This window comes from Colletotrichum aenigma (assembly GCF_013390185.1).
Source record: "Colletotrichum aenigma strain Cg56 chromosome Unknown KSG_Cg56_contig04, whole genome shotgun sequence".
NCBI classification, from domain to species: domain Eukaryota; kingdom Fungi; phylum Ascomycota; class Sordariomycetes; order Glomerellales; family Glomerellaceae; genus Colletotrichum; species Colletotrichum aenigma.
In genome coordinates, this window is record NW_023500910.1 from 5583702 (window position 1) to 5600928 (window position 17227).

At 53.8% G+C, this 17227-nt stretch overlaps 5 protein-coding genes across 5 annotated transcripts; 2 read left to right on the forward strand and 3 right to left on the reverse strand.

The window, feature by feature from the left end:
* Positions 1 to 20: 20 nt before the first annotated feature.
* Positions 21 to 796, reverse strand: CGCA056_v007323 (uncharacterized protein; the record flags this gene model as incomplete). Its single annotated transcript, XM_037322572.1, has 2 exons — positions 21 to 23; positions 536 to 796. 2 exons carry the CDS (start codon positions 794 to 796, stop codon positions 21 to 23), a joined length of 264 nt encoding a protein of 87 aa, XP_037179541.1.
* Positions 797 to 2769: 1973 nt separating this feature from the next.
* On the reverse strand, positions 2770 to 5080 carry mx-0 (Interferon-induced GTP-binding protein Mx; the record flags this gene model as incomplete). The annotated part of the gene is made up of 3 exons (XM_037322573.1): positions 2770 to 2861; positions 2925 to 3165; positions 3221 to 5080. 3 exons carry the CDS (start codon positions 5078 to 5080, stop codon positions 2770 to 2772), a joined length of 2193 nt encoding a protein of 730 aa, XP_037179397.1.
* A 1917-nt stretch (positions 5081 to 6997) lies between these two features.
* Positions 6998 to 7585, forward strand: CGCA056_v007325 (uncharacterized protein; the record flags this gene model as incomplete). The annotated part of the gene is made up of 1 exon (XM_037322574.1): positions 6998 to 7585. The coding sequence occupies one exon, from the start codon at positions 6998 to 7000 to the stop codon at positions 7583 to 7585; it is 588 nt and encodes a 195-aa protein (XP_037179396.1).
* Positions 7586 to 8806: 1221 nt separating this feature from the next.
* Positions 8807 to 10522, reverse strand: CGCA056_v007326 (putative transporter; the record flags this gene model as incomplete). The annotated part of the gene is made up of 4 exons (XM_037322575.1): positions 8807 to 9155; positions 9213 to 10152; positions 10209 to 10336; positions 10395 to 10522. 4 exons carry the CDS (start codon positions 10520 to 10522, stop codon positions 8807 to 8809), a joined length of 1545 nt encoding a protein of 514 aa, XP_037179395.1.
* A 4287-nt stretch (positions 10523 to 14809) lies between these two features.
* CGCA056_v007327 (uncharacterized protein) lies at positions 14810 to 16087 on the forward strand (the record flags this gene model as incomplete). The annotated part of the gene is made up of 1 exon (XM_037322576.1): positions 14810 to 16087. The coding sequence occupies one exon, from the start codon at positions 14810 to 14812 to the stop codon at positions 16085 to 16087; it is 1278 nt and encodes a 425-aa protein (XP_037179394.1).
* Between the last annotated feature and the right edge of the window lie 1140 nt (positions 16088 to 17227).

Sequence of the window (17227 nt, forward strand, 5' to 3'; positions counted from 1 at the left end):
GGCTTACCTACATCTGTACCTTACTCTGCGTTAGCTACTGCGGTGGATTTCATGCTATGTTGCCGAACGCAACATTTCGAAATTGGTTTTATGAGGCTGGGCTTCGATGCCAATAGAGCTGCTACGGTTACTCAAACCACAGTAAATGTATCAAATGAAATCTTTTTCCAAATTGAAGCTGGGTATATAGGTCGTACATGCTCCCCCCGAACCATTAAATTGACATTCCTGTCAAGGACCCCTCCGTACAATAGGAACGAAATATGGAACTAAGTAAATGCTCATCCGGTGTGTAAAAACTTTGTCGTTGATCGTCTACTCCATCTCAGAATATGTATGTTTCCATTAGCGCACCGGACTTGAGTGACATTCACATCAAACAAATTCCTGCGTTGCAGTCCTGGGTCAACATTAGCTAACGGATCTTTAAACATGCCTATTTTGAGATACGAACCGCCCTGCACCGAGCCAAGCAGATCTACACCACGTATTAGCCGCAAAATACAGTACGCGACGTCATCATTGAGTGACTTACGCATTTATTGTGTTGACCATTGTACCGACAGCAGACGTTGTATCTACCACTCGAACCTTGACCCGGGCTAGGAGATCCGCCATTGTCGCCGACAGGCCCGCCGTTCTCACCCTCGTTTTCGTCACCACAGTCGGGCGGGTGGCCTCTGAGAGTCAAAGGGTTGTAAGGGTCACGAAGATCCATTTGGAACTCCATCAATGTCTCGGGACTTGCGGCATAGGCCGCCGCCGCAAACATAAACAAGGGAAGAAATAGCTTCATCTTTACAGCGGTGTCTTGTCTCTGGGTGCAAAATGAGAGGATGGGCACTCGAGGAAGATCTCAGAAAGCATGAGGCTGTTAATATGTAGGTATTGACCACCCAGGGCCTCGGAGGCATCGCATTGACTCGCTCGAATGTGAGTGTCACGTTTCCTCTCAATTTAATCATCAAACGTTACCGACGATTGACGATGTTCTGGAGTCCGGCTGACTCGGGAAATAAAACGGTTTGGCTTTATTTTTTGAGCGATATGCAGCAAAGCCCTGCGCATTGCCCTTCGCTTTGATTGCGCAGCTCTGAGTGGCCCCAAGGCTGCGAGACTTCGGCCAAAGTTTAAACGATTCTTTGGTCCAGTATGCGCACACTGAGGCGCGGAATATGCTGCTTACTGAGAGTCTAAGGGCTTCCCTATGCAACGTTCCGGAACTTCCATGCAGGTCTGATGCATACACGCACAGTCAGCGCATGACAACCCCTGGCTGTGCTGATGAAACCTCGACCCGAGCCCCAGAACAAGCGGTGGACTCAAGTGATAGGTCAACGCTTTTTTGAACGATTCATTAAAAATGGTGCTGGGTTACGAAAAATGACAGTAAGCAGTTATCAGCAACTGAATATCGAGCTTGCGGTGACTGTCTGGAAAATAAGCTGATGAGTTCTGAAATTGAATGCGAAGATTGGTGCTGGCTGCATTATGGATGTTTATGAGGTAAAAGCTAAGATGAACCCATACCACTTGCGAAATAGCACTTGCGATGAGTAATGCGCTAGGCGTAGCCAAATTTGGTTGCACCCTTCGTGTTGCCTCACCACCAAAGGCAGATGTCCAGCTCGTGCTCGGTCTAGGCTGTTTCATCAGTATCTCTCTGTCTACCATCGTCCTAAGGGTTACATTGAAGCATAGATCAGCTCTTGTGGCGATAGGCATTATGCATTACCTTTATGCTGACTGTGCCACGTGTTCAATTAAGTCCGAGGTTTTGCTGCTACGAATTTTCACGAGAGGAATGAGCTGATGCGTAGCTCCAGTCGCGATTCTCCTTGAAGAGTCAGCAGTTCAGATGGGGTGGAGATGCTCTTGGGCCCATGAAGTCAAGCGTGTCAATCCATGGAATAGAAGTAAACAGATATGGACCATGCATCTATTTCCTAATATACACTGCGCGGCGGCCGCTTATCATCTGGCCAAGGATACGAAAGTATCCAACAATCTCCTAGCCTAAGCTCTTCAGGAGAAAAATTCTTAAAGGTTTCCGAAGTGCAAATGTGGCTAAGCGTCTCCCGGCCGGCAAATGCCCCTCTATCAGGCTGTTCATGGCCAGTCCATGTAGCAATGAACCTTCCCGGGTTCTTATTGATTAAGGCGGTTGCTTCTGTAGATTTCTCGCCGCCTTTCCGGAGGTTAGCCGGTAATGAAAGCTTCAAACTACCGTCATGCAGTCCGAGTGCTGGTTTTCTCACCCTGAACTTTGGCTGCGTCTTTCCCGCTGGAGTTAAACAGCCAAGTCGTCCCGGCGCCGCTTTGAGACGCAAAACCATTGGAGCCACCCGAGCGGCTCGTTTTGAACCCGCCAAAAGGGCTCGTGTTGGGTTGTATGCTTTCCTTTGTTCCGAATCCCTTTTCAAAATTGAAGGTTGTCCCAAGTTTTGATTGAGGCTGGCTTGAGACTTGGTTGAAGACGTTGATAGACCCGTCACTATACCCGGCGGGCTTTCTGAAACTGGAGCCAAAAGGTCCGCTGTTCTCAGTCGGAGAGACTTTCTCAGGATTGGTTGCAGTTTTTGCGTAGCTTTCGGAGGAACCTAACCCGACTACTGGGTCTTGTTTCTTCTTCTTCGAAATTGGAGTAGACTCGGCTGAGTTTTCCCTCTCTGTGGGTGTTGTGACGATGGGAACTGTTTTTGGTATGAATCCTAGCCACGTCTGTTGGCCGTGAGGTGTAGCTATCATTGGCATTCAGCATCAAGCTTCTCATCTTGAAGTAGTAGGATACTGCTTACCGATCGTGGGCAATCCCCCAGCAGTTTCCCACTGGATACTCTTCGAAGGGATGTTGCGTTGAACTGAGGAAATAGATGTTAATGTGACATGGTCTTTCAGTGCTGAAGGCATTGAACTATTCTCACCCGTCAAGCCTCTGGGTCTGTACCGGCGGCACTGGTCCAGGCCCTGCTTGAGCAGCTTAATATCGGTTTGCAGCTGTGTGCGGCGCGCCCGAATGTCCTCTGACTCGGCCGCGAGCTCCGCCAACCTCGTGTCATCCATTTCATTCACAGATTTCGGTGTCAAAATTCCTGGAAGCTCCTGTATGAGACAACTCTCTAACGCCAGATTGATCAGGTTATCGGTGAATGTGCGCAACACCATCTAAGCCAAGTCAGCAAGTCTACGACTGATTACATTAACAAAAAAGAGTACGTACGTCGTAGAATGTCTGCATTGTTTCGATGGCCCGCCCGGTCCCAAACTCATTGCATTGATGTGGGAGTTCTTCTTTCGAATATTGCAAGGCGCTTGAGCTACCGTCGTATGAGTCGTCTACCGCGTCTTCTGAAACCCGATCAGATGTTCTATGGTCCATAGCTTCCTGAAAGTCAGCATCGAGAGGTAGCGCATACCCCTCCTGAAGAGGTCGGAGAAGCTCCCGCAATTTGTTCTGGAGGATTTCCTCTCTTGCATCGAAGAAAGGATCGACGCAAGTCGACAGAATAGTGGAAGTGGTACTGCAGGTGCCCAAGGGCCCAGCGACGTGCTCAAACACGTCGTCCACGAAGGCCTTCACAACAGCGGTGACCTTCTCCAAATGCACCCTGGCAATGGCTTCCCAGGGCTTCGACTGTCTCTGAAAAAGCTGCAAGATCAAGTTCGTACTGGCATATCCGGGAAACTCGGTGCCCTGGTTTGCGGCCGCTTGCCGCTCCAGTTGAGTGGCCATCTCGGACCAAGTGATTGGTTCTGGCATAGGAAGATCGTATGGATACTTGCTGAGGAACTCTTGAAGATGCAGAGGAATGCTTCTTTGTCTCGTCGCACCAGGAGTGCCAGTGGTAATCCTCTGCGATGACCCCTGCACAAGGAGGATGTGACGAATAGCTCGATTGAAACTTCTTAAGTGAGATCGCAACTTTCGATCACTACCATCAAAGCCGCCGAAAAATGGATCATTATAATGACCCTGAATACCATCGCGGACAAGTCTCTCGAACCCTCCCGCGATGTCCACGAGATAAGCCCTCATGTCGGCGGCACTGGATCTGGCCTGCCCTAAGCGTGCGAGCTCAGCCTCATGCTCAGAGAGCTTCCCTTGAATCTCTTCAAGAACACCAGGCAGACTTTTCTTGATATGGTCGTGAAGAATATGGCTGAGACGTTTCCGAAGGGCAGATATGCCCCGATGAATTACCGGGACGGAAGCCCAAACCCCGGATTCGAAGAACGCTTTTTCGACTGCGTCACGAGAGTCAGGATGCGCCTCAGATTTGGCGTAGTCTGGAAGGTTACGCAACACATGCCATCCCAATTGCAGGTTGTGCACCGCCTCGCGGCCTCTGACTACCTGAAGATATTCGAGTTCGTCGGGAGATCCTGGATGGAGAAGGTCTGGCTTGGTAATGACCCCAAGTGTACGCTCTCTAGCGGGGTCGTGTTTCGCGGCCTCCTCCAGGACTCTCTGGTTAGCAAGCTGATTACTCGCTGATATGATGGCGAGGATGATGCTGTTTTGCTTTTTCATGTAGCTTTCTACCAGCTCCATGACCGTTGTTCTACCCTCCGCTGATTGCTTCGCTGTCGCAGTGTGGAAGATTCCGGGCAGATCGACTAGGCTGAGAGGATACAGATTCGGGCCTTCAACCTCCAGACGAAGGACGTCCTTAGAAAATCCTCTGTTGGAATCTGTGAGGCCCATGTGCTCTTTAGCGGCGGCGACGATTTTGCCAATATCCTCTCCTTCAGAATAGTCGACTCGCATTTCCTGCGCAGGCTTAACATCGTTGTGGAACTGAATGGTGGCCTTGACGCGTCGTTGGCTGCCGTTCCGGAGAACTAGTTCCGTAGCAAAACGCGTGCACAAGCCCGAGCTGACGGGAAACTTGACATGGGAGATGGCTTCAAGAACAGATGACTTTCCAGACGACTGATCTCCAACGACGATTATCTGAGGGAGGTTGACAATCCTGCCAATTCCAAGAGAGGAAAGCTTGTCGGTAGTATCGAATAAGGCGCGAGTTTCGAAGGAGTTCAACTCGTCGAGAGCTCCAGGATCGAGGGTGACTTGAGCCATGTCTGTAAGAGTCTGCACGAGTTGCAAATAGCTGCGAGCTGACTGTCATCAAGGGAAGTAGACTTTCCCCGGAGAAAAATGGCATCTTTATCTTCCTCATGTTATAGTAACCAAGGCCCACTGGGTCTTGCTGGTTCAGTCTGTTGGTTCAGTCTGTTGGTTCATTTGCGAAGGGTGTGGCGCAGCTCATGCATACCAACTAACCACACGCAATTTGACACAGCTGAAATGCAGGAGACCCGATCTAACCCTTGGCCCGAAGAAATACTGACTCAGTATGGAGTTGATGGTCCGATATCTACAGCTTGCGATCTTGATCAGGCAAGGCTCCGCGCACATCTAGGATCAGTCCCAGATACGCCATTCTCATTTCGGATTCGTATGGGCCCCAATCTCCGCGCCCCTTGTTGGCGCGCGCCAACAGGTCAGTTGTCACTGTTGGTATCACATATCACAGAGCTAGGTCTCATACAGCCAGCTTTCTCCAGGGTAGTGGGGCGTCAATTGAAACTCAGTTGGGAATCGTGGGCGTCGCAAAACTAAATTCGACGACGCGGAGTCCTTTTCACACCTGCCTCGTCGCTTGAGTCGGAAAATGGCGCAGACGAAGCAAAGCAACCCCGCTTTGAAGCTCTTGCTGGACTGAATTATTTTTTTATCAGGGGACCGGGAAACTGCCGGGCTATGGAATTTCTCGCTTGGCTAGATTGTTGCGTAGATGCAGAAATGCGCTGAAGATGGCATCGTCGTTATCGTAAACTTCGCTGAGTGTTACAGTGATGCTATTCTAATGTCGTCTGAAAATTTCAATACAATCAACCCGGTTCATCTAAGATGTCGAAAATACTGACATTTGGGCATGCCTAGAGAAGCAATGGAAGGGAACAAGGTTCGAGTGGGCTGAGAGAAACAAAGAATGCGTGCAATTTTGCCATGGCTATTGGAGATCTGCGTGAAGAAGATTCTCGATGAGATTTACAGCAATCAAGATCTAATAACTGAATTACCGGGTGTCTGGGGGATTGGAACCGGCCTGTGCAACTTTGTACTGGCCCTTGGGCGATCAAACATCACCGTGGCTCAACTGAGAATACCCTAAGCCGGGTGATTTCTTCTTATGCTCCGTCTGTCAAGGCTCTCGCAGACAGTCAGAAAGATGCAAAAGCGCGCAAAAGCGCATGGCGCCTTATTGGGCGATGGATGAAGAAAGATGTGAAAAACATAGCGGAGGGTCATTTACACGTGAGACTGCTGAACGTGCCGACTGCAATGGAGGTGATTTCGACGTTGAAGAAGTGTAGCATCGCCCACTTGGCATGCCACGGATTTTCGAATCAACGGGACCATTCCAGCAGTGGACTCATCTTGAGAAAATATTATCAGGAAAGAGAAGAGAAAGATCGCCTCACGGTGTACATGGTGTCGGAGCTGAATCTAGCCAATGCGCTTGTGGCTCACCTGTCTGCCTGCTCGACAGCAGAAAACAGAGCGACAGGTTTGGCAGATTAGATGATTCATGTGATGAGCCGGTTTCAAGTTGCCCGTTCCCGCAAGTTGTGGGCCGTCTTTGGCTGTCCGACGACAAAACGCGTGTAACGGTTGCCAGAATATTTTACTCGAAGCTGTCAGGAGGCGGAACGGCATGGGATGACCGGGCTGTGGCGTCGGCGTTAGGGAGGCTGTGCCGAGTGCGAGGAGTGAAGATGCCGTCATTTTGGGCGCCGTTTGTGCATTATGGAGCTTCAATCTTGCCTTGAACAAATTAATCTTCAGCATCCGTTGGCGGGAAACAAGTGATGAAAGCGTGACGCCTAGCCCTGTGTGCTTCTTCGGGCCAATCGTCTCTCGTCTGACACACATTCAACTCGCAGTGGCTGTGCCAAGTCTCTGCGGGGTTCTTCCATTTCTCTCACCGACATGAACAACCCCATCCGCCGCCTGCTTAAGTCGCCCCGATCGTTCGAAGCCGTTGCTCGAACAAGTAGTCACTTTCGTGTCGGGGTGTCCTCAATGGAGTTCACGCTTGCGTTCGGTGCTGTGGGCGACTTCATCGCAGTCTTGGAACTTATCAAGAACATTATCGCCGCGCTAGACGATTCTCGTGGTTCGACAAAAGCATATCGAGACGTTGTTCAGAGCCTTGGGATCCTTGAAAGCACGCTTCGGCAGATCGAGAAAGTTTACCATGATCAAGATCTACAAAGTGCTCTCGGCGAGCTACGAGCGATAGCGTTGCGCAATGTTGAGCAGATCAAGCGATGTCTTGCAGACTTTAACAGCAAAATCGAGAAGTTCAGGCCTAGCCTGGCAGAGACGAAGAACACCTTCCGAGATGCCGCCCGGAAAGTCCAATGGAAGCTCGAGGAGAAGGATGTTGAGAAGTTTCGTTGGGAACTATTGGGGCACACAATGGCGATGAATACGTTGTTGGAGCTCACGACATTGTATGCTTGGGTGCAATTTCTTTACACGTACTCTTTCAGCGACAATACTGACTTATCTTAGGAGTGTTTTCAGGCAAACCCATCATGCAACTATCAAACAGATGTCCGACAGCGAGAAACGCACGACGGCCATCGTCCAGAACTCCAATCAGTCACTAAGGGAATACGTGGGAGCGATTGGGCAGCGAGTCCTCTCAAGACTTGAATCCATGTCTCACCTAGCAATGGACTTGAAGAGTTCGACATCTCAGATTATTTCTATGGTGCTTTCTGTCTCAGGGGACCTAGTTCGAATTAGAGCTGTCCTGATGAGACTAGAGAGACCTTTGAGCGATGAACATTTCATCTTCGAGGATGCCACGGGAAAGGTCTTTCCAATCCACCTGAGGACGATTACATCGTGGGAAGTTTTCGAGTTCATCATCAACGATCGGTTCAAAGGCAAGAAGGGCGCTCATCGAACGCGAAGTGGCCGCTATAAGTTACAAGAGCGGGATACGGGCCGAGAAGTGGAACGATCGCTAGACTGGGAAAGCGCTTTTTTACCGTATCAAAGGATTGATATGAGCATGATCTGTAGGGAAGCAAGCGATGTCACCCTGCGGGAAAGGTCATCAAGTTGTCCGAAGTGCATGACTGTATCCCTATGCAATACAGGCCTCGAAGTACAATGGTGAGTGCAAAGCGAAACGCTAAAAGCTGCCTTTGGCGACGATATGAGCTAACCCGTAGAAGCCAAAAGTGCAATATGCTCTTCACGAGAATTCTGGAAACGGGCGATAAGCTAAGTTCCATAGCAAAACAAACACCTCGGGAAACCAGTCACGGACACACATCAAAGTCAAGAGTGCCTGAGCAGGAGCCAGGATCAGATTCAGACGACGAAGATATCCAGGGATTTGTGAGGATCACGCTTATCTCACGGCTCAAGCAAGCCAACACCTTCACTAGGGAATTCCAGAACTATCTCTCACCACTGCCACTCCGGAAGTGTTGCATGCCACCAAAACTGGGAGACCCCAAGCGGACGATGTATGGTGCCTCGTCCATGGGGCTTTGGAATAAAACTCGACCAAAACCATTTTTAATTGGTGGGGTGAGAAGGACCCAGTGTGTTATCGGACATATCTGCAGAAACAGCTCGTTCATGCCTCAATTATAATAAATGGATCGAAGTCCACTAAACTGGGACGTGATAATATGCTCTGGAACGGTGCAGTTCATTTAGTCTTGGATGCTATTGTGATTAATACCATCTCACCCGTCCCTCCACGAAACCACCTCACGTCCTCCACCTGAACGCAGGATGCTTCCAATCTAGATCCTGAATCTCCTGCTCCGACATGCCCGCCAGCTCCTCGATGCTGCGGTCTTCGCGGCGCTTGTTGTCCCACTTCATCCAGAACCATGCCGTGAAGGCGACGATGAAGATCATGCTGGCCGCGGCCAAGTTGAGCCCGTTGCCGATGTGGTAGTCGGGCGAGTCCCACGGGAGGTACGACCAGGTGGAGATGATGCCGCCAATATTGCCGCACATGACGTTCAAGCCGATGGCGCTGCTTCGGGCTGTGTCGCTGAGGACGTTGGCGCTGATGTGCGCGTTAGACATTGGGCCGAGGACCATAGCGGAACTGGGATACGGTCAGTACTTGCAATATCAAATCTCGGATTCGAGGGTGGAAACTCACCTGGCAATCAAAAACGTCGCTGCGTACCGAATCTTCGCTACCTTTGACGCCAGAAACATAATATACCCCGTCATAACCATCGGCGCCGACAGCCCAATCAGCACCTGCCTGCGATCCAGATACCAACTCAGCCCCGGGAACGCCAGCGTGAAGAACGCGCCGACGGCGTACGGCGGCACGGAGTACAGCTGCTTCTGGACCGTCGAGAAGGTCGGGTAGATGGTGCTCACGATAGTCGGCAGGAAGAACGCCAGGCCCTGCACGGTGATGTTGTTGAAGAGGAAGATGAGCGAGATCTCGAGGGTGACCGGGTTGAGCATGCCGCGCAGTAGCTTCTTCTTGTCGATGCCGTCGATGACCTCCGTGGTGCCCACGCGCTCCGACTTGACGCGCGCGATGCACAGGTCCTTTTCCTCCTGCGTCAGCCAGCGCGCGGTCTCGGGCCGGTCGGTGAGGGTGACGAAGGAGATGAGGGAGAGGGCGATGGTGACGATGCCCTCGATGGCGAAGATCATGCGCCAGCGGTGGAGGGTGCCGAAGTGGTCCAGCGTCAGAATCGCAGAAGCCAGTAGCCCGCCGAATGCGCCGGCTAGCGGGGCCATGACCATGTACAGCGACAGGCGGAAGGTGAGCTCGGCGCGCTGGTACCAGCGGGAGAGGTAGTAGGCGATGCCGGGAAGCATGCCGGCCTCGAAGATGCCGAGGAGGAAGCGGACGCCGCAGATGGCGGCGCGGGACTCGCAGAAGGCGGTGGCGATGGAGACGATGCCGAAGGCGAGGGAAGTGGCGGGGAGGAACCAGCCGGGGCCGATCCACTTGCAGAGGACGGTGGCGGGGATCTCGAAGAGGATGTAGGAGATGTAGAAGGTGGAGAGGATGATGTTGTAGTCGTAGCCTTTGAGGTTGAGGTCCTTGTCGAGGCCGGCGATTCTGGCGTTTCCTTTGGTTGTTGAGTTAGATGAGCGGCGGGAGTGGGGAGTGGGAGCTTGGGCTTACCGATGTTGGCGCGGTCGATGAAGCAGAAGAGGTAGAGGAGGGCGACGGTGGGGATGGTGTAGAGGTCGAGCTTCCAGCGCAGCTTGCGTTCTGCGACGGGGTCGAACTCGATCAGGGGGTTGCCGTACCTGGTGGTGAGTCGTCAGCATGGCGCGTTCATGAGGGTGAGGCATGGGTGATGCTCACTTGTCAGTAGCAACCTGGCCTTTTCCGGCTGCGCTGGAGATGGTTCCATCGTGGAGGGGGACTTGGGTGATGCCGTCGGCGCCTTCCACGTGGGTGCCCTTGGGCGTTTCTTTCTCGGTGGACGACATTATGGAGATGCTGTTTTGACGATGGCTGACGTGTTGTCGTCACAATATCTCAGTTTGGCGATTAGCCCGGTTCAAGAGTGAAAAGTTAAGGCCGTAGGAGGCTATCCCTCGAGCCAATTGACCGGTCTGGCGCGTATGCCGGTATTCGACAGCACGATCAGCAGTAACCGAGGATAAAATGGGCGTCACGATGTTGTCGAGTCAGGACAGAAGCCGTGACACCGTGTGTGCTCAACAAGAAGGGCACTTCCAGGTTCTGAACAAAACCCAAAGAACCTCTCAAAGTCGACGACAAAACAAGCGCCCTCTCTCTCCTTTGACTCACGATGGCAATACCCGTTTTAATACCTCCAGCGAGGACCCCCATCAACCCCCAGGGCAGAGGTTACATCAATACCGTTCCCGAATAAGTGCCGACCCCCAAGATCCCTCCCCCTCACAAACCCAGATAGAGCTCCACCCGCGGACGAAAAGGCTGCAGCTCTAAGCTATTCCGCGCACTCCAACTCGTCGCTTCCCGGGGACCCATGAGTGTGTGTGTGGGAATAGACATGGGATATTTCTGCGGGGTAAATCACATAGATTGCAGACGCGGACCGGGGGAGAGGGCAGGCAGGTAGGCGTGGCAGCTGCCAGATTTGCTTTGCCTGCGGCATTGGATGTAGGTTTCTTTCTCAAAGGGTTGCAATACTGAGGAATTTGTCACCATGCTGCGTCGTTGCGTTTGCTGCTGCGTTCGCTTCTCCTCCAATTGTGGTTCGCGGTGACATCGTCTGCAAGAGCGATGATCTCTTGTTTCTGATTCCGCGCGGGAGATCAGCGATGCCGAGACCTTTCTAAAAGCCTCATCTTCACGATAGAAAACATCGTGAACGAGTTCAACAACCATCATATCATTCTGTGAAGGCGAATTGCTTGCCGAAGTCATCCACGTATCCGCCCGCACCGCATTCCCCAGATTCCTCCCCGCAATCCTGGGGAAGAAGGGCACTAAGGAAATACTGAAGGGCAAGTTCCCACATTGTCTCCACGTGCCCCGGGCACCGCCAGATGGCCCAATCAGGGAGGTTGGATTGCAATGGAAAGGTGTGTCCGTCGTGGAGTCCGCCAAGGAGGCCGTAGACGGGCCAGCTTGTCTTCGGCAGCTGGGATCGGCAACTGAGGTCTGCTGTGTGTGGTTGTTCTCGTTGCGAACGTGTCGCGTTGAGATGAACGGGCTGTCGGCGAGTGACAGCGTCTCGCTAAGCTTGCGGATGGATAGCTGGGCTAATTCGGGTGTCGTGCTAAACTCTGTTTTGCAGTAGTGAGGACGTCAGTTCCGAGGTGTCGGAATTCTGTCTTTTACTCGGAAGAGCTCAGATGATCTATTCATGGCACCTTGGGTTTGGTGATTGGCTTGTGGTTAAGCGACGCGTGGGTTTCGGGAACAGGCGCCGGCGCTTTTGCGCTTGAATGGCGCGGAGCGTGAAGCTAAAAATGTACGGCGGGGCATGTCGGTTGATGAGAATGAGTATTTTGACTTTTTGAGTTGATGGGCTATTGTTGGGGCATGAATCAATCACATAATTGAGATGAGCATCGTGCAATGCAGCAGCTTGGGCACCCGAGGCTGAGCTCGCTGTGGCTCAAGTACGGGAGCCGAGTAGGCACTCGATCTTTCATCCCATCATCGGCCGTCTAGACGCGGCGCAGTGTTCGGCTGTCAAAATCCCGGTACAGCCTTAGAACGCGTCAACATCTTACAGTCCGCAAGAATGTCATGATTACATGCTCAGTTTCCGTGCAGCGGCGAGAGCGACGACAATTGACCAAAAGGATCGCAGAAAGATCCGGATCGTGAATGCTTCCGATCTCGTTGGCGGGCAGACCGATGCCCCGGCCGGGAACCCACCTTCAACACCACGCACCGGTCGCGACCCTACGGTTCGGAGCTGGAGCTTGTTCAGGTTGCTCTGCAGCTGGATCCCAAGGGATGAGGGTGTGAAACAGCACAGCATGCCTCGGTCGAGTCAGCCACATGGGCAATTGAGCGAGCTGCGTCTTTTGAGACAGGTCCATGTGGGATTGAGCGACGAGGACGTGCTTGGCGTTGACACTTCCAGGTTGGATTTTGGAGAATTGGGGTTCGGAGTTTGGGGGGCACGAGGTTTGACCTCGGCCGAATGGGCCAGCAAACTGCGAGATGAAATCTGCCGCGGATGGTTCGGTGGTGATGGCTGGTTGATGTCAACGTCAAGATGCAGGATATCGCATGTAGCTGCCTGAACGGGGTAGCTCTGCAGTCTGCATAGTAAATGGCAGGTTGACGATTGGAGCTCCGCTGCGATGCGACTGTGAGGGTTGAACGGATATTGAGGTCTTGTCTTCGTCAGCTGGTGGATTACCGGCACATGATGCGGCGGCGGTCAAAAACCAAGAAAGAAAAGCCAAACGGGAACTGTCTTCTAGATATTCCCTCACCGATTCCGTAGGAGGAACGTGATATCCGGCTTGAACAGTCCGGCGACACGAGGGAGCTGGCCCGGACGGCTTGGCGTCGCCGGACATCGGTGAGAGATGGATGATCGGCACCGGATGTCTTTTCGTGGCACTCTCCTCGGTGCGACAAACGTCAAAAGAAGCAACGCAGCGGTTGCGGGCGTTGGGCGATTCAGCCCAGGAAGGTGAGTCAAGACATTCTTCTAAAATCCAAGACGGCCGAGCTTTCCAGCGATCTGGTTGCGAGGAAACGTCAAATCTCACCGTTCGCATCCAACGCGTCTGGACGGAGAAAGAAGGGTGAAAGGGCAGCCAAGACCAAAGTTCAACGGCCCAAACTCTGAGGCGTCGCGGGGCGTTGCGGCGTGGGAACGGCGCCCCGCGATGGTTGGAACGGGGGCGCCTCCTAACACCGGTGCCGAAGACGTTGGGGCCTTGGAAAAAAAAAAAAACCACGAAAGAAAAAAAAAAACTGAAGATCTGGGTCGTGTCCGGACTGGCCGCCGTCTCAGACCCCCGAAGCGGGGACGCCCAAGCCGCCGAGCAGCTGGAGATCACGGAAGATCAGGGGGCGAGCTGAAGATTTGCGGCGGAGACGGGGTGGGAATGCCGTCAACGGCGGTGGTCTTTTTGGAGGTCACGGTGTTGGCAATGAGATAGAAGCAGGGACAAGAGGTGACAATGGCACCCCGACCAAGCAACCAAGCTCCTCGTTCCAACAATGACCCCGGTCGTCAGCTCTTGGGGTGTCTCGGAGGACCCTGTTTTGTCGGGCTGAGTGACATTGATGAGTATTGAATCCACCGAGGGATGACTTTGACAGGAGAGACACATGAAAAAAAACATCCCTGAAGACATGAGAAACATAAGAAACAAACATGGATAAACGTGGATAAGATGGGATAAACATGCATAAACACGGATAGCCAGCTGGCATGGTGCACAACTCGTGGCTTGTGCACCCTGCTGTGTGGCTCCTGCGCCGGAACGCTCACAGTCCGGACGACAGCAGCGGCTTCTCATTGGCCAGTCCTGCACACAAGAGAAGCTCTAGTGATCCTTCGGCCTGGGCTGGCCTTGGCTTAGCGAACCTACAGCACTCACAAACGCATCCTTCAGAGGGTTCTGTCCGCTAAATTTGCAGACAAACAGTGAAATCCCTACGAGGTGCCCCTCTGAGACCGCAAAACCGGAGACGGATCATCTGCACCCGTGCGCCAGATGACGTGAGACCGGACGGTGCCTCCTCTTCACCTGCTTGCTGGAAGAAACCCCGAACCCTGCCACACCCCCCACCAACGACGCCTCCCTCCCTGCACCGCTCGCCCTGCCCTGCGCCGCCCCTCCCCTCACAGAGAGTCTGCGCATCTTTTTGCGCCTGTCTAGAGGTGTGTGGTGTTTGTCTGTGTTTCGCTGGATTGCAGATGCCCATGCTTTCTGCTCTCCTCCTTAGCTCCAGGCCGAGAGCTAAACCAACCATGCCAACCTAGCACAATGGAGAGGTCCCGGCCCGGGGGGCTGTGGCATCCTTGGCCGCGATCAAATGCCTAATCATCAGCGGCACCTCCGTCAGCAGACAGAATACCCTACCTGTCTTACCTCCAACGTCTTTTTTCGTGTCTGGCGCATTTCTCCTCCAACAGGCTTGCCATCCTACACCAACACCACCAACGACGACTCTCGACGCACAAACGACGGCCGTCCATTGACACCCCCCAACCCCAGCATCACCGTCGCCGCGAACCGACCACCTACACGAAACCAACAAACGAGAGGAGGAAAGCGCTCTGCGCCCAGCGAACCGTCACCATGCTGCGCAAGAAGGAGGTCTACACGACCATCACCCCCATCCCGGGATTCATCCCCCGCCAGCTCGCCATCGACATCCTCCACTCCCACTCCGAGGTCATCACCCTCAACCCCCTCGTCCTCGACCACAAGCCCATCAAGGCGCCCCGCGACGCCGCCGCCGACGAGTACTACTCCACCTGGTACGAGATCACCGAGCGCGTCCAGTTCATCCCCGGCATCGGCAAGATGGGCTCCGGCAAGATCTCCTTCAACGGCTGCTTCCACGACATGCCCTGGGGCCTGCAGACACACACCTACGCCCCCATGAACATCGACATCCGCATCAAGTACCGCATCGACGGCAACCAGCCCGGCGTCGAGCCCCCGCACCAGCCCGAGATCGGCATGGCCGGCCTCGGCGTCCCCGTCGACGGCCTGTATCTTCGTGAAGATATCGAGATCCGCTGCAACGTCACCATGACCAGCTTCGTGCGCACCCAGCTCAAGGCCGCCAGCAAGGAGATGGTCTCGCGCATCATCAAGAAGGCCGAGCTCCTCGACGCCGGCGTGCTGCAGGCCATGATCGAGGACGGCAAGCTCAAGACGATCAACCCCGCCGACAGGACGAGCACCGGCATCAGCGGCGCCCGATCCCCGACCTTCCCGCCCCAGCGCCCCAACGGCAGCCCCCGCCCCGAGTCCGTTTCCTCCCCGCGCTACCAGGTGCCCCGCCCCGTCTCCATGGCCAGCATGGGCCGCCCCGGCTCGCAAGGCAACTACGCGCCGCAGTACCAGCAACAACAACGCCAACAACCCATGGAGCTACCCAGCTCCCCGCAAAACCAGCAACACACCGCGCCGGGCCACACCTCCTTCATCGCCGAGCTGCCAGGGAACTTCTACCACCCGCCCGAGAACAAGACGCTCTACCCGCCGTCGCCGCAGCCGCAGGGCTCCGGCTCCCCGCCGCAGTACGACCGCAACTCCATGTCGCAGCAGAGCTCGCAGCTGTCCCCCGACCCGAACTCGTGGCGCTGGTCGCAGGGCCAGCCGAGCCCGAGCCAGCAGAGCAGCCGCCCGACGAGCATGAGCTCCGACGGCAGCGGGGGCTACGCGAGTCCCGGGCTGGATCACAAGGGCTTCTCGTCCGAGCTGGCGACGCACGCGGAGACGCAGGAGGAGCACCGCCGCGATCCGATCAAGGTGGCGGACGCGTCGCAGCATAGAGTGAAAGGCCCGACGGCGTATCAGGCGTATCAGTACAATCCTGCAGACTACGTGCAGGCGGGGAGGTGAAGGACGCGAGGGGATGTGATTGTACGTTCTAGTGGCACACGGTGTTCAGGGCTGGGATTGGCTACGATTTGCTTTCTATGATACCGCTCTGTTTGGGGGATTTCGGGTCCATCTATGGGATATATCAGCGAGTCACGGTGATTGGAAAATGGCGTTGATGTTGATATCCAGTATTGCAGTCAAATTTTCAACACATCTTCAACTGTTCGCATGAGCATTGCTCCTCCCGCAAGTGCGAACTGGTGCTGGGGAAACCACGGTGATGTCACAATGCGGATATCGCCTCCCTGGGTCGGCACTCGTCATCTCACTGGAAGATCGGCATGTAAGCAGCCACTGCATAATCCACAACCAGCCGATTGGTGATTGGAGCTGGAGGATTGCACTTTGGTGCACCATCCACTTTTGCTCAAGGGGTCGCGAACCCACAACATTTATCGGAATCTACATTGCAAAGGGCGAATCAGCGCCACGTCGTGCAGTCCAAATATTGGACCAGCATGTCACCGTTGTGGGACTGGATTGTTTTGCTCGCCACACCATACATTGACTCTCCAATCTTCCACCAATGCCACATCATCCCTTTGTCCGTGTTCAAGAGCGCCATTGGCTACATCAGCGGCTCACCTTACCCATGGACACACACCGGCCCGCATCGGGGTCCGATCGGTGCGGGTTCGGTGTGGGGCCGTATTCAAAGTGGGGGCCGCCGACATTGACTTCACCTCACTTCTGGCAGGAACGTCACTTCCTTTGTAAATTCTCAGAGTTCCTTCTAGTCATGAACAAATTTTCCTCTGTGTCTGATCTCAGACACCTCCAAAAACCAAAAGACTCTGAACATTGACGTCTTGCCTCCGGCATGCCCGCCGTGCATCGTCGACATGTACATCTCAGTATCAAAAAGGCCGATGCTGTCCACTATTCTGAAGTTGTACTCTGCCCCCAGAGCTCTGGAAATTGGTGAAGCGACAGGCGGAGGTGGTCCTAGTGTTGGCTTGGAGGTTGTAGCTTCGTACATTGTGACGCCTAGATGTACTTTGCCAGCGTCCCAGTACAGATACGCGTCCGCTGAACTGCTCCGGGGAAGTTGCCTGGTTACAGACTTGTCGAAATCGCCAAGCTTACGGTGCGCTTCGT